Raw genomic sequence first — 13,898 nt, forward strand, 5'->3', positions numbered from 1 at the left:
AGGCCAAGATACATTCCTAACTCGTCGCTCTTCTAAAACAAACTTGATACGTCAGTAGGTCTATCGGCGTTGAATGGCCTGTTCATCATTTCCTAATCTCTCCTTCTCCGCCTCCAAAGCCAACTGTGCCTCGGTTACATATCCTCGGAATCTGCGTTCAGGACACACATACAGAGTCAGCCACGTGCCACGGAGACGTATTGTACAGGTGTTAGAATTTGGAGTAAGACTCACCGCCAAGGCTTGATCTTCTTCTCGAACATCTCGTCGAGCTCGGCGGGTGTACGTTTGGACGTATCGGGGATGATGAAGAAAGCTGCGATGCAGACGGGCAGAGAGATACCGGCGAAGAAGAAACACGTTTTGAGACCCCTAAAATTGTATCGGAATCAGAACGCGATGACTGATTTCAAGGATGTTCACTCACCAATTCGCTTTTTCCGCGTTGAGCTATGTCAAACAGGACAGAATCAACCAACAAGCTTGTCCGTCTCCTCCAACCGACTCACCATGTAGGGCACGGTGGTACTGAACAATACACCGACCGCCACACCTCCAGCGGAAGATATACCAGCCGTCTTCACTCTCAGTCTGGAACTACCAGTCTCGGCAGCGAAAGATCGACCCAGCGTTCCCTCGAGATCGGATACCATTCGCCACACAAGAGCAAAGAAGAGCTACCATATGGAATCCACAGAGTAGTGAGATCAGCACGGACCATACTGGAGAGTAGTACGTCGACTCACCGTCACTCTGTTATCTCTCAAAGTTGGATTCTTGATCAATCCCATCCCACCGACAATCATTAGACATGACCATGTTCCTACGACCCCAGATAAGAACAGGGCCCGACGACCGATCAGATCGGTAAGGAAGAAGGCGACGACGGTGATACCGATGGACACGAGGCTGAGTTGCGATGTCAGCCATTAGCCAGAGGATCTTCGAGCACGATGAACTTACGCTAAGAGCAGGGAGAACACGAAAGGGTCGGCAAATTTGGCGACTTGAGCAAAGTAGGAAGAGTAATTGGATAGCTGCAATTCCTGTCAGAGGTCGACCTATGGTGCGTTGTGTAGAGTGTCACTCACCACGGCCAGACCTGATATCTGTTGAGTGGCAGGAGGGAAGAAAGCAACAAGTGTACGGAACTACCCAACAGCATCAGCGCGGCTCCCACCCAATTGCCCTCGTTGGCAGTCCCTCGCACTCACCCCATTGACACCAGTGAAGACCTCTTTGAAACTCTTGATATCATCCCAAATCCCCTTTGACGGACCATGCAACTCCAACGCGACCTCCCTCTCAACTTCCACAGTCTGCTTGATAAGACCGTAATGATAGTCGACGTCGTATCCTTGGATCTTGCCGTTGATTCGTTGTAAGACGGCACGACCCTTTTCGTGTTGGTCGTGGTTGGCATACCACCATGGTGATTCGGGAATATAAAGGTACACAACGAGCATGATGCCCTGTAGTAAGACCAACCAAACCAATTAGCATGTCAGTGTGCTAGATGTATTCGCTTGTACGCACAATGACAGCCCACTCGGTGTAGATTAGATCGAGATAGTTTAACGGTCGCTTGTCCGCCAGCACTTTCAGTGCGGTCGAGGCGAGCACCTGTCCGATGTCGTACCTGCGTTGCCGTTAGTAGACTCGATGAGTTGTTGGCCATAAGCAGATTATCTCTCGGCACACACCAGATAGTATAGGTGATGAGCAAAGTACCCCTCGTTCTCATCGGCAAGATCTCGGTCATATACGAGGTTGTCATGAATTGGACACTACCGACAGCGTATCCCGAGAGCAACTTCGCTACAACCCAGACTTTCCAATCTCGTGCAAGCGTCTCAGCGAGAACACCCTGCGGCGCTATTAATGTCTGCTGCAGACTTCGCGACGTTGGGTTGTCACTCACTCCGACAAGCACGAGCCATAACCAGTAAAAGCCAAACTTCCTTCCATACTTGTCCGCAACGCTACGTGAAGTCAGCATCGCCTCGGGTCACCCGAGGTCGTGACCAAAGTGCCACTCACAAATGCGTGGTCAACATTCCCATACCTTGACCCAGACTCTGAACGCCTCCCCAGATTGACAAAGATTGAGCGGCCAAGATGAGTTTTCCTTTTGAATGGGCGGTACCGAATTGATTAATAAAGCCTTTGTTGGCGACGATACTTCCAGTCATTTGGATTTGGTACCCGCTGCCATGTGCGTCGGTGAGCTTCTTTCCGTGGACAGAGACATCGTCGCCTCATTTGCCCAACTTACTCTGCGGCAGCTGAGAATGCTGCGATGAACGCGATCAACTCTGCTCTCCAAAACACCTTGAAGGTCTTGAAGAAGTCCATATCATCAAACGGGGAACGCATCACCACCCCTTCGTGGACAAGAGGAGGCTTTTCAATATCTTCAGTGCCACCATCGCGATACTTGTCTTCGTTGGCGGTCTCGATGATTTCGTCCCCTGCTGGGTGGTGATCGAGTCGTTCGATCTGGCTCATATTGTGCTGTTTCCGATGCCAACAAGGAGGTGAAAGAGTGCGTTAGGATAGCTGCAAAGTTAGGCTGCGGTCCCACTGAGCTACTGCTATAGTTACGCATGGTGAGGTGAGGTCCCTATACATCTTATACTAGCTTTATACATATTCGTTCGTTGTAGACATGACAAGTACTGTAAGCATGTCACGTTGTAGACCCGGGATCAGCTGCTAAGACGCCATGATCGCGCCATCGATGCCACTCGAGTCTGACCGACAAGACAGCTTGTGGGTCTCCCATGTGGTATCTCTACTACATCTTGCCTGGAAGGAGGTCCGTGATGATGAAACTGAGAACACATGTGAGTCTTGAACATGAGGAGAATGAGCAATCTCTCAATGATTATCTGGAATTATTTGGCGCGGTTATCTGCAATGACAAACTGAGCACGCAATCAGAACAAGGCTCGGCGCATGAGTCGGTCCGATTGAAAACGGTCACAGATCTACTACTTGTTGGTTATCAGAATGATCAGAGAGCTAGGGGTGGTAGGATCGGGGACGAGTGATCATTGTTCGTTCGGGTTTCATCTTTCGGATTTGACCGCGAGTCTATTCCTGGACACATGGGTTCTCTTGGTCAAACCGTCCAAATTGCGACATTGCGATTGAGCTCGTCATTCATCCTTAGCCAGGAATTCCAGATAATGAAAAGTGAGACCCGTGGGACCGACGAAGGTGTTATCAAATGATACGATAGGAACTAGGACCGAGCTCGAGCTCGGCATCACTGTACCGAAGACTATAAAGTTCAGCTCGGCTCTTTATGCAAAACCCACTTCATACCCCGAAACACGGTGCTGATTGAATCCTCGCGAGCATGACACACAAGAACATCCTGCTAGTGGTGGCTGATGACCTGGGCAAGTATGTGGGATGTTACGGTTCCACATCCGTCGTGACACCCTCGATCGACTCGCTCGCCGCGACCGGTACACGATTTGATCTCGCATTCGCCTCTACCGCCTCTTGTTCCGGGTCCAGATCAACCATCTACACCGGTCTTCACACGCACGAGAACGGTCAATACGGTCTATCAGTCTACCGGACGCATTTCCAGACTTTCCCACATATCGAAACCGCCCCAGCTGTATTCAATAAGGCAGGGTATCTGACTGGAATCATAGGGAAGATCCACGTCGGTCCAGATGATGTTTACCCCTGGACACATAGACAAGAGAGTGAAAGTCGGGATGTCGCTTGGGTAGCGGATCAATGCGAGGACTTTTTCGGGAAAGCGAAAGAAGATGATAAACCGTTTTTCTTGACCGTCGGTTTTGTCGACCCTCATCGAGATGTGAGAACACGAGGAAGGTTTGGGAATGAACAGGAATTCGATGAGCGGGTGAAAGGCTTAGAGATCACGGAGGAACAGGTGGAAGTGCCCGCTTGGTTACCCGACTTGCCAGAGACCAGGGGGGAGTTGAAAGAGTACTACAAGGCTATCAACAGGACCGATCAGGGTGTGGGTGAGTGAAATACTCATTGGTCTCATACGTTGCCACTCACCACCGGGTGCAGGATTCATCCTCTCCGCCCTTGAGAGACAAGGACTCTCCGACTCGACCCTTGTCATCTTCACCTCGGACAACGGGCCGCCTTTCATCAATGCCAAAACTACACTCTATGACGCCGGTACCTGTCTCCCGTTTATCGTCCGAAACCCCTTCATCCCTTCCAGTCAAGGTATCGCCAACCCCAATATGGTCTCGTGGATCGACATCTTCCCGACCTTGCTTGACTACGCCGAGATCGACACTTCCAAGCTGAAGACGGAGACGGTGGCTGGAGGGGGTGTATCGATCTATGCGAAAGGTAATCAGGTCTCACCACCACGTCGAGGACATTCTTTCCTCCCCGTCATCGACAGAGCGGATATCGTCCCGGAATCAGAATGGCAACATCACGTCTTTGGTTCTCATACCTTCCACGAACTGCAGAATTACTGGCCAACGCGAGTCCTTCGTACTCGGAAATACAAGTACCACAGGAACATCGCTTGGCGACTTGATTTCCCCTTTGCCTCCGACTTGTACGCATCATACACGTTCGAAGGGATTAGAAATAACCCCAATGAGAATGGCGATGCGATGATCGGTTCAAGATCCCTCAAAAACTATCTCTTCCGACCGGCTGAAGAACTCTTCGATCTCGAGAACGACCCGGACGAGATCAATAACCTAGCGACTTCAGAAGATCCAGAGATTCGAAAGATATTGGCTGGGTTGAGGTTAACCTTGGAAACTTGGCAGCAGGAAACGAAAGATCTGTGGTTGTTCAGAGATGGGGCGAGTCTCAGTTTCTTGGAGAGATATAAGGATGATGGATTACAGATCCCGGATAGATTTGATATTGACGTGGACGACCCGACGACAAAGGGGAAGAGGGTATTGGAGGTGACGACAAAGTGGGAGCTAAAGGAGTTGCCTTAGGCGGTCTATAATGCATGCATGGTCTTAGGTCGATGCCCGAAGCTCACCTAGGGTTCTGTCTAAGCCTTCGATGCCCCACGGTCCAACCCCAACTTTGACAAGATGATATTCTTCACAATCTCCTTCTGCGCCTCCATCTCCGTGCCAACAATCGGAACATCCAGCTTCCTCCTCTCTTCCGGCTTCAACGAGATCTTGTCATAGAAATCGTAGAAACAATCGCTCCCATATCTCCTTTTCACCCCGTCCACTTGTCTTCTTGCCTCGTCATAGATCTTGTCAAACTGTTCTGCTGTATGCCAGTTTTGCGCATACAACATCGATCTCCCACCAGTGGATATTAACAGCTCGACAAGACGGTTGTTGACCTCCTTCGCGTTGAATGGGAACGAGCGAGGTCGACCATATATCCCGACGTTGATCAGGTCCGTTCCGGCTGGGCTATGGTGGCAAGCGAATTGTTGGGAAGTTTGTGTCGACTTGATAGGGCATAGCCAGAGCGGGTACACTCCGACGAACGAGTCAATCTCATTGATGAACGATTCGACGTTGTTACGGGGAATATAGAAGTCCTGGATGACACGCATTCGTCCCAAATCGGTCAAGTCGGAGCTGTGAAGTACTTTGAAGAGATGGGTGGTGTCGAGGAAGGAACCGAACAGCAGTCTTGTAAGGAAGGTGTCCCCGCCCAGCATATCCAAGACGTATTCGGCCATCCAGAACGCTCCGTAGTTGTATCGAAAGCAGTAATCCCAGTAAGGTACTGTCATTGTGGTCGTATCCTTGACGGACTTGTAATACCAGCGATCGTAGTGTCGTGAGAACTGTGTCACTTTCCCAATCGACGTATCACTATATCGCCCTCGGACCACCGCATAGTCGTCATTTGCAAACGCTATCCCTTCCAAGCAATCCCCTTTTTCACTTCGCAGCGCTTCGACCACTTCCCCAGCAGTGGTATACCGTTCAATTTCCAGGTTGACGTATTTGGGCGCATGTTGTATCCGCAGCTTGACTTTGACGAGCAGCGCGACCGTGTTGTAGCTGGCAGATATCGCATAGAAGAGATCGATGTTGATTGTAGGGGAACAGACGACGCGATTCGGTGTCAAACATTCCATCTCGAGGACCGTATCGTTGAACTGACCATGTCTAAAGCTCGAACTCTCCAACCCTCCACCAGCTATCGCTCCCCCCACTGTGATACCGGGCAGCTCTACCACAACTAGCGGCGACATCCCTTCTTTCAGGAGCTCTCTCAAAAGATCGCTGAACAAGATTCCCGGTTCACATTCCACCCACATCTCTTCCGTGTTGATCCGGATGATCTTGTTGAACGAGGAGAGATCGACGGGGAAGTAGACCGGCTCATCTTTGTAGCCCGAGTTTCGAATCGTGTTGGACTGTAGCGTACGTCGTTGGAGGGACAGCTTGGCGTTTGGAGGTCGAGCAGAAAGGTGTTCAACGACATGGGCGAGACGGGCTGCGTGATCTTGCTCAGAGCAGAAGCGAGAGCGCGAAGGTTGTGGTCGGAACCAATACGCGATTAGAGCGGATGCACCGACCACCACTAACGCAGTGATAGAGGTTGAGCCGAGCATCATCAGGTATATATGGCCGAAATGTTGTCTGTGAGATCATATATGATCATCGTGAGAGTCGTGATGATGGGTGCAATGGTCGTGGTAGAGAAGTTTGAAATGTTGAAATCGGAGAGATCGTCATGACGTCGGTACTCATATCCCACGTGGGGCCATCAAGATAACATTGGAATCTCTGACGCTTTCGTCGACTATATGTATGCATCTGTCTATTCAGTCTTCCTCGTATCGACTGAACGCCTCCGCTATCGATGACCACTCGCTATGCATGTCACTCACGGTCTTGTTATTGCCAAGCCAAGCGGTGACTGACCGACTGTTCGGAAGCTGCCCTGAAACCGCGCATCAATCGTCAACATTCGCAGTCGTGTGTTCTCGTCATTGCCACCTGCTCAACCATCTATTCATTTCTCTTCTTCATTCCCCAATCGCTCATACGGATCGATGGAGGGCAAGTTTAAATGATCAGAGCCCTCATGCTGAGGACCTTTCCAGCATGTCTGCTTTCGGTATCGTTATTTGTGCTTGGGGTGACTTGCCAGGATACCGCGAGTCCGAATGAAGTCATTAGAGGTGTCAATCTGGGAGGATGGCTCTTGACCGAGGCATGGTGAGTGTCGCCTTTGGGAGAATCTGTCATGATGGCTGATCGAACATACGTAGGATCACCCCCTCGCTCTATTCGTCTGGTGCAGATGACGAGTGGAGTCTGTGTAATGGTCTTGGCAAGAAATCGTGTTCCTCGGCTTTGAAATCGCACTGGGAGTAAGTGGTGACATGTATCGTCACCCTATACTGGCCCGCTGACCGTCAAGCAGGTCATTCTTCACCCTCGATGATATTGTCGAGATCAAAGCTGCCGGTCTCAATTCGTTGAGAATACCCATCGGATATTGGGCTGTCGATCTTTTAGATTACGAGCCATACGTTTCTGGACAGGTGAGCGAACAATCAGGTCTTCTACTTAGAATCAGATGCTCATTTAGTATCGGCGCGCAGTATCCGTACCTCATACGAGCAATCAATTGGGCACAGGAGTTAGGACTTTCGGTTCTTATAGACTTGCACGGAGCACCGGGATCACAGAACGGGCAGGACAATTCAGGATTGATAGGACCGGTTTTGTTTCACACCAACACATCGAACTCGGATAGAAGTATAAATGTATTGAAGAACCTGACGGAGGAGTTCTCAAAGGATATCTATGGGGGTGTGGTGCGAGGTGAGTGGGAACAAGTCAACACTATTGGTCGTCATGCTGATGGTTTCACCAGGGATCGAGCTGTTGAATGAGCCGAGACTGTCCTCAGGAGGATTCACGATGGATCAGCTGAAGAGTTTCTACTCGGCGGGAAGCAGTGTGATCCGAGCGGCTAGCAATACAATCAACGTGACGTTTCATGGTAAGTGCGTCGTGAGGAGCCAAGAGCTAAATGTACGAAGATGCATTCTACGGCCCCAGCTACTGGAGCAACTACGACCCGTCAAACGTCGATGCGACATCCACTCCTTCACGCCTCACCCTTGATTCGCACCAGTATTATGCCTTTGCGCCCTTGAACAACCTCCCACCTGACACGATCCTCGAGTCGATCTGCAACGTATCGCGACTGTTGAAGTCGACACCGTCGATCCCTTACACATTCGTCGGGGAATGGAGCTTGGAAACGGGTGAGTGCTCTCAGCTATCACACTTATAGATGCTGATTCGTCCACACCGCAGGTACCGCACCCAACACGACCAGCTCTCGACAAAACAGGGAGAACTCGCAAGCCAAGCGTACTTGGTTGAGGACGATGTTTGAAGCTCAACTCGCTGCGTACTCTCCCAACGGGCCGGGACAACAATCGATCGGATGGTATTACTGGACCTGTAAGCGTTTTCAGCTTGTCTAGACGTTTGAGCTGACTCGGGCACTGGGTAGGGAAAACCGAATACGATATCGATACTTGGTCATATAGACGTGGTGTCCAGCAAGGATATATTCCAAAAGACGTCAGCAATTCCTCGACGTTTGCCTTTCCCATCTTGCAAAACGGGTGTATCGACTCGAGTTTCAATTATACAGCGCCGCTGAGGCCGGGATCCGCCGCGACGGCTGTGTCTCCCTCTTGGGCTCTCAGTGTGATGAGTCTCATTTCTGTTCCGTTCACATTACTCGTCATGTAGAAGCATAGAAATCGGATTGCGTTTCGAAGACATTCCTGAGTATGCATGCGACTACATTGCTTGTCGCTTGTCAAAATATCACGTCCCGTGTAATGACGTAAATCTAGACGGTGCGGGTTCATTCTGCCGGTTCCGGTCCCGATCGTAATGTAACGTTAATCAATAATCTCTCGCCACGTTATATCAGTTTTGATTGTTTTTGTCTTGTTATCACATCCAGTTTCTCGTCCCACTTCTCTGAGGGATACAAGGTCGTCTCGTCATGAGAGATCACTAATACGTCCAAGAATGCATTCTCATCTCTGCTGCTCCGGAACGGTTTACCAGACTCGTTAACACATACAGCATGGTGGACTTACCCAGCTTCAACGGTACCAACGTCTGGTTCGCCCCTGGCACCGTTGTGAACAGTACCGAGGCTTTCGACCATGCCTCTCATCTAGAGGAAGTTGCGTATCTTGCAAATCGGTATCTCTTCATAGCGATAATGGTAATCTTAGGATTGTTCATCGTCGTTCAAATACCTCACACTGTCATCCGTTTGGCTTGGTCGCCGTCCTTATGGTACAACTTCCGACTTGGCAAGAGCATGTCGCCGCCAGAAGCGCAATCAACGACCAGGTCCAATGAGAAAGCTGGTCAGCCACCGAGAAGAATATCCCACATACGACGGCCAATCCCACCTCGTCACATACCATATATAGATCTACCCCTGACCGAGTTCCTACTCGTCTTGATCTTATGGGCGACAGGTCTGGGCATAGCAGGATGGTGTCAAGCCTCGTTCTTGACCCATGCCAGTCGATCGACCCTCATCGTCATGGCGTTACTCTCCCTGACGGCAGCTTTGGGCGTCAAATCGGGCGGTGTAGGAACATGGGTGACATATGGTTATACCTCTGTCAACTTTTTACATAGATGGACGGGGAGGTTGGTCTTGCTTCTGACGACATTGCATGTCATTGCATATCTGATAGTCTTCCAAAGAGCGGGAAGTGAGTGTGATACACCTCACTGATCTGAAACAGCTGATGAGAGTGGAATGTTTAGTCGCTCGTCAGGAGATGAGGAAGCCTGAGAATTACTTGGCAGCAATGGCATATGGCGGTTTGTGTTTGACGGGATTGGGATCGATTCGTCCAGTTAGAAGACATCTATGGCTCACTTTCAAGTTTGCCCATCATGTGAGTACAAACCCTTATGTTGACAACTGTTCCATCCACTGATTTTCGGGCAGATTGGGATCGTCTTGCTGCTTGCCGGAGTGAGTGGGCGTACCGGACCTCAGGCGACTGAAGTTCATACTGAACGGTTTTGTCCGACAGCTTAACTACCACTCACCTGGTGTACTACCCTATCTCATCGCCATTTGGATCCTTCTCACATTCAACGCCATCGTCCGTTCTATCACGACACGAATCACGACCGCTCACATAACAGCTCTGCCAGGCAGTTCGTCAACACTTGTCACTTTCCCAAAACTGACACGAGGATTCACACCCGGTCAACATGTCAGATTGAGGATGTTTGTCCCCCTACCAACCGGAGGATGGTGGTCGTATCTGGAAAGTCACCCGTTCACTATTGCTTCGCAGGATGGGCCCGAAGGGGGCATACAATTGATAGCGAAGAGCGCAGGAGATTGGACAAAGGCGTTGAACAGTGTTGCGGGGAGTGTCCAGGGAGGGAGAAATGTACATTGCTTGATCGAAGGCCCATATGGTGAGTGCCTCTAGGAGACTGTCGGACACAATGAGTCACTGTTGACTACATTTCAGGCGGACCGATTAATTTTCTGTTTCCTTCATTCGCTTCCGTCCTCATCGTTGTTGGAGGATCCGGCAGTAAGTCTCGCTGTCGTCCTCAGAGGTTCGTCGTCGTTTGGCTGCGGGACTGATCACCAGGAATATCGTAGTTTCGTTCGGTCTCGGCGTCACAGCTGGCTTGCTAGCGGAAGCGAAAAAAGGCAGAGCTGCATGTATGAACCTCACTCTGGTATGGACAGTGCGAACGAAAGGTAGGTAAAGCCACACTGCCTCCCAGAGCGACTGCATGGTTCCCGCACCCAATCTAACTTTGTCGTCATTTAGCGGAACTCGATGGTTTGGGCCGTCAGCTGCAAGATCTGGTCGCTTCTGCTTTGAAGGTTACAGACTCGCAGCCCGACTTTCGACTGACTCTGATCCTATCACATACCGTCCTCCTGGACTTGGGAATACCTCCAGTGGAAGTAGCGGAAGAAAAGGTAGAAAAGACTAAAATCACTTCGCTGTTGAAGGAAATGGAAACAGATACGATCTCTGTTCAATTACGTTCTGGTCGGCCTGACCTTAAGCAGATCCTCGAGGACGTGGTGCGGACGACTGCGAAAGGGGGTGTAGGAGTGGGCGTATGTGGACCGCACGCTCTGTCTTATCACGTCGAAGAGCTAGTTTTCAACGTCACGCAAGAAGATCGAAAGAGAGTAGGCGGGGTCGAGGTTCATGCTGAGCGATTTTCGTTGTAATAAGTTGTAACAATGCCTGTACTGATACTATACGATTTGCATGCATCTGACTTGATGACCTTCTTACATTTTCATACAAACGACTGAGACTGTGCTTTGCTCGTGGAAGACAAACATTACGACGAACTTGGTACGGGCATACCCATAAAGCTCCTTCCTTCCTTGGCCTTGAAGGACAAATCCCTCCCTACTAGATGAGCGGTCTTGCTATCAGTCTCTACCTCATCCATGGTGAAGTTTTCCTGTTGCTCCGCGGGAAGAAGATCATAGATCGATTGGGCGTAAGAAGGTGAGATGGCACATTGTTGAGCGAGGTACTTCTTCTGTACGATCGTGTCGGCGTACTAGAGAGCCACTACGTCAGAGTCCACTCTTTCTTCGACGTGGTTCGGACTCACCTTGAGAAGCTTGGCCGTGTTCTTGTGAAGATGATCACGTTGGGTGTCGGTCATGACTCTGCTGTAGAGCTCGCGAACTTGGTCATACTCGCTTGTTTCGCCTTCATGCGACCAGTAACTCTGTCGAGAGACGACGTTACTTGCGACTTGGAAAGGCGCTTCGTTCATCGACTTTCCGGCAAAGGTGGGAGCTCGAGAGCCAGGACTGGTGGACTGGTAACTGTTTGGGAACTGGAGGTCATCAGCTTGATTACAGTCAAAAGCACTCACGTAAACAGGCTTCTTGCCGGCATCACCGTCGATCCTCATGGACCCGAAGAAATTATCAGGTGAGTGGAATCTGTTGCTGTTAGTTTGGCGATACAAGTTAAGATTAGAACACTCACTTGGACAAGACTGAGCAGATCGGTGATTATCAGCATGTACTCTTCTCTGGGAAGCATAAGTCACTGGTACATACATGGGCAGTTGACCGGGATCTATTCATCGTCAGCCATATTTCTTTGAAGCAGGATAGTACCTCACCTGATGGATATTGGCACTTGCCAATCGGTGATACTGTGCATCTCGATAGCTACCTTGTCAGATTGTATCGGCCTCTTCTGACACTCACAAAAACGCTCTCCAGTTCAACAGCGTGTCGGGCGAAAGTTCGATACCCGGGACAAGGGAACCAGGCGAGAATGCAGCTTGCTCGACGTCTCGGTGGTAATCCTCGGGGTTACGGTTAAGTTCGAGTTGACCGACTTCTTGCATTGGGAATTGGGCTGAAAGATCAGGTTAGCAGATGCTTCCCCGCTGGAACAGGACACTACGTACTCCTTGGCCAGATTTTCGTGACGTCGAAGGGGTCAAATGCCGCCTGCGAAGCTTCTTCAGGTGTCATGACCTGTGTGGCAAGTGACCGATTTAGCAGATGCAGGCTTTGTATTGCGTCATCAAAACCCACCTGAATCAACATAGTCCACTTGTAACTCCCACCCTTGTTGATGGTCTCGTACAACTGTCTCTTTGAGTAATCGGGATCAAGACCTTGGGTTTGCATTGTTTGATCAAAGTCGAACTGCTTTGCACCGTGTTGTGGTCGCCAGTGATACTACATCAGTCCCGTCAGCACTGTGTCTGGTCTTGCCGGGAACTTAAGACTCACCTTGACGTAGACGAACCCGCCGGCCGCATTGACCCACTTGAAGGTGTGACATCCATAGGCCGAGAAGTGATTTCCATCGGGTGTGGCGTGGTCGGAGAACAACATCATTCCAGCATGCTGAGACTCAGGTACGTTCGCAAGGAAATCGAACCATGCGTCTAAAGGGTGGCAGGTCAGAGATCCAAGTGGTGCGGAAGACAGAGAAGACTCACTGAAGTCCAATAAGAAGTTCTGGGGGTTTCGCTGTTGAGAGCGAATGTTGTCGGGACCCTGGAACGGGTCACGAATGAAGAACACGGGCCAGTTGAGACCGACAAGGTCATAGTTCCCTTCCTGCATTGGTCAGCTTCTTGTGTTGCACAAAGACAACTCACGTCGGTGTAGAACTTGACGGCAAATCCTCGAGGGTTACGAGCTGTGTCGGGGTATTCTCGCTGCGGGGTGGGTAAGCTCCGGTGTCACTAATTGATCTGCGTGAACTCACTCCATAGGTGACGGTGCTCAGTCGTGTGTACACTGGAGTACTTTTACCGACGGACGAGAGGAAGCTCGCCTTGGTGAGGTGAGACACATCCTTGGAAACGGTGAACTTGCCTATTGCCGTGTCAGTCGATCCTTTTTTGACCTGCATGAGTGTGCTCACCGAAAGCACCCCATCCGCAAGGATGTACGATCCTCTCGGCCAACTTGGATCGATCAAATGCCTGTTGTTTCTCCAGCAACAAGGGATCGCCTTGATACGGAATCCCACCGATGTTCAACGGATGTCCGGAATCAGGAATCAACTGCCCAAAGTTCGACGTGTAGTACGGTGCATTGTCCGATGCCCCGTCGGTACTGACAAGTCCAGCAAGTCGAGAAGCAGTTGCGGCTGGACCTTCGTTGAGTCCCGAGAAGAACTGGGATCGTTGAACGGGTCGAGGATCGACACCAGGAACCTTTTCAAGTACGTCTTGAACGAACTGCTGAGCCATGATTGTCCAATTTCAGTGTATTAAGTAGGCTATATATGCTGTATGATAGGAGTAAGGTGAACGAGTGAGAGAGGGTGAGATTCATCTCGATCCCGCATGGTGCTGATCATATATACACACAGT

The 13,898-nt window shown here is 50.3% G+C and overlaps 6 protein-coding genes across 6 annotated transcripts; 3 read left to right on the top strand and 3 right to left on the bottom strand.

Moving 5' to 3' along the window:
- Positions 1-60: 60 nt before the first annotated feature.
- Positions 61-2,508, bottom strand: CI109_103897 (uncharacterized protein; the record flags this gene model as incomplete). The annotated part of the gene is made up of 13 exons (XM_032006778.1): positions 61-151; positions 235-372; positions 428-450; positions 510-677; positions 747-909; positions 964-1,037; positions 1,092-1,151; positions 1,215-1,472; positions 1,537-1,639; positions 1,704-1,867; positions 1,922-1,982; positions 2,041-2,208; positions 2,276-2,508. 13 exons carry the CDS (start codon positions 2,506-2,508, stop codon positions 61-63), a joined length of 1,704 nt encoding a protein of 567 aa, XP_031858981.1.
- Positions 2,509-3,364: 856 nt separating this feature from the next.
- On the top strand, positions 3,365-4,976 carry CI109_103898 (uncharacterized protein; the record flags this gene model as incomplete). The annotated part of the gene is made up of 2 exons (XM_032006777.1): positions 3,365-4,013; positions 4,066-4,976. The coding sequence occupies 2 exons, from the start codon at positions 3,365-3,367 to the stop codon at positions 4,974-4,976; spliced, it is 1,560 nt and encodes a 519-aa protein (XP_031858980.1).
- A 59-nt stretch (positions 4,977-5,035) lies between these two features.
- On the bottom strand, positions 5,036-6,936 carry CI109_103899 (uncharacterized protein; the record flags this gene model as incomplete). The annotated part of the gene is made up of 2 exons (XM_032006776.2): positions 5,036-6,605; positions 6,857-6,936. The coding sequence occupies 2 exons, from the start codon at positions 6,934-6,936 to the stop codon at positions 5,036-5,038; spliced, it is 1,650 nt and encodes a 549-aa protein (XP_031858979.2).
- A 117-nt stretch (positions 6,937-7,053) lies between these two features.
- On the top strand, positions 7,054-8,747 carry CI109_103900 (uncharacterized protein; the record flags this gene model as incomplete). Its single annotated transcript, XM_065967399.1, has 8 exons — positions 7,054-7,187; positions 7,241-7,342; positions 7,396-7,516; positions 7,577-7,799; positions 7,852-7,984; positions 8,040-8,248; positions 8,301-8,450; positions 8,503-8,747. 8 exons carry the CDS (start codon positions 7,054-7,056, stop codon positions 8,745-8,747), a joined length of 1,317 nt encoding a protein of 438 aa, XP_065823471.1.
- Positions 8,748-9,093: 346 nt separating this feature from the next.
- CI109_103901 (uncharacterized protein) lies at positions 9,094-11,253 on the top strand (the record flags this gene model as incomplete). Its single annotated transcript, XM_032006774.1, has 7 exons — positions 9,094-9,742; positions 9,798-9,931; positions 9,985-10,011; positions 10,073-10,469; positions 10,526-10,591; positions 10,663-10,764; positions 10,838-11,253. The coding sequence occupies 7 exons, from the start codon at positions 9,094-9,096 to the stop codon at positions 11,251-11,253; spliced, it is 1,791 nt and encodes a 596-aa protein (XP_031858977.1).
- A 116-nt stretch (positions 11,254-11,369) lies between these two features.
- CI109_103902 (uncharacterized protein) lies at positions 11,370-13,775 on the bottom strand (the record flags this gene model as incomplete). The annotated part of the gene is made up of 14 exons (XM_065967400.1): positions 11,370-11,597; positions 11,652-11,842; positions 11,918-11,991; positions 12,038-12,047; positions 12,102-12,130; positions 12,177-12,209; positions 12,265-12,418; positions 12,471-12,540; positions 12,601-12,747; positions 12,802-12,959; positions 13,014-13,071; positions 13,176-13,235; positions 13,286-13,395; positions 13,445-13,775. 14 exons carry the CDS (start codon positions 13,773-13,775, stop codon positions 11,370-11,372), a joined length of 1,653 nt encoding a protein of 550 aa, XP_065823472.1.
- Between the last annotated feature and the right edge of the window lie 123 nt (positions 13,776-13,898).

This window comes from Kwoniella shandongensis, chromosome 7 (assembly GCF_008629635.2).
Source record: "Kwoniella shandongensis chromosome 7, complete sequence".
Lineage (NCBI taxonomy): Eukaryota > Fungi > Basidiomycota > Tremellomycetes > Tremellales > Cryptococcaceae > Kwoniella > Kwoniella shandongensis.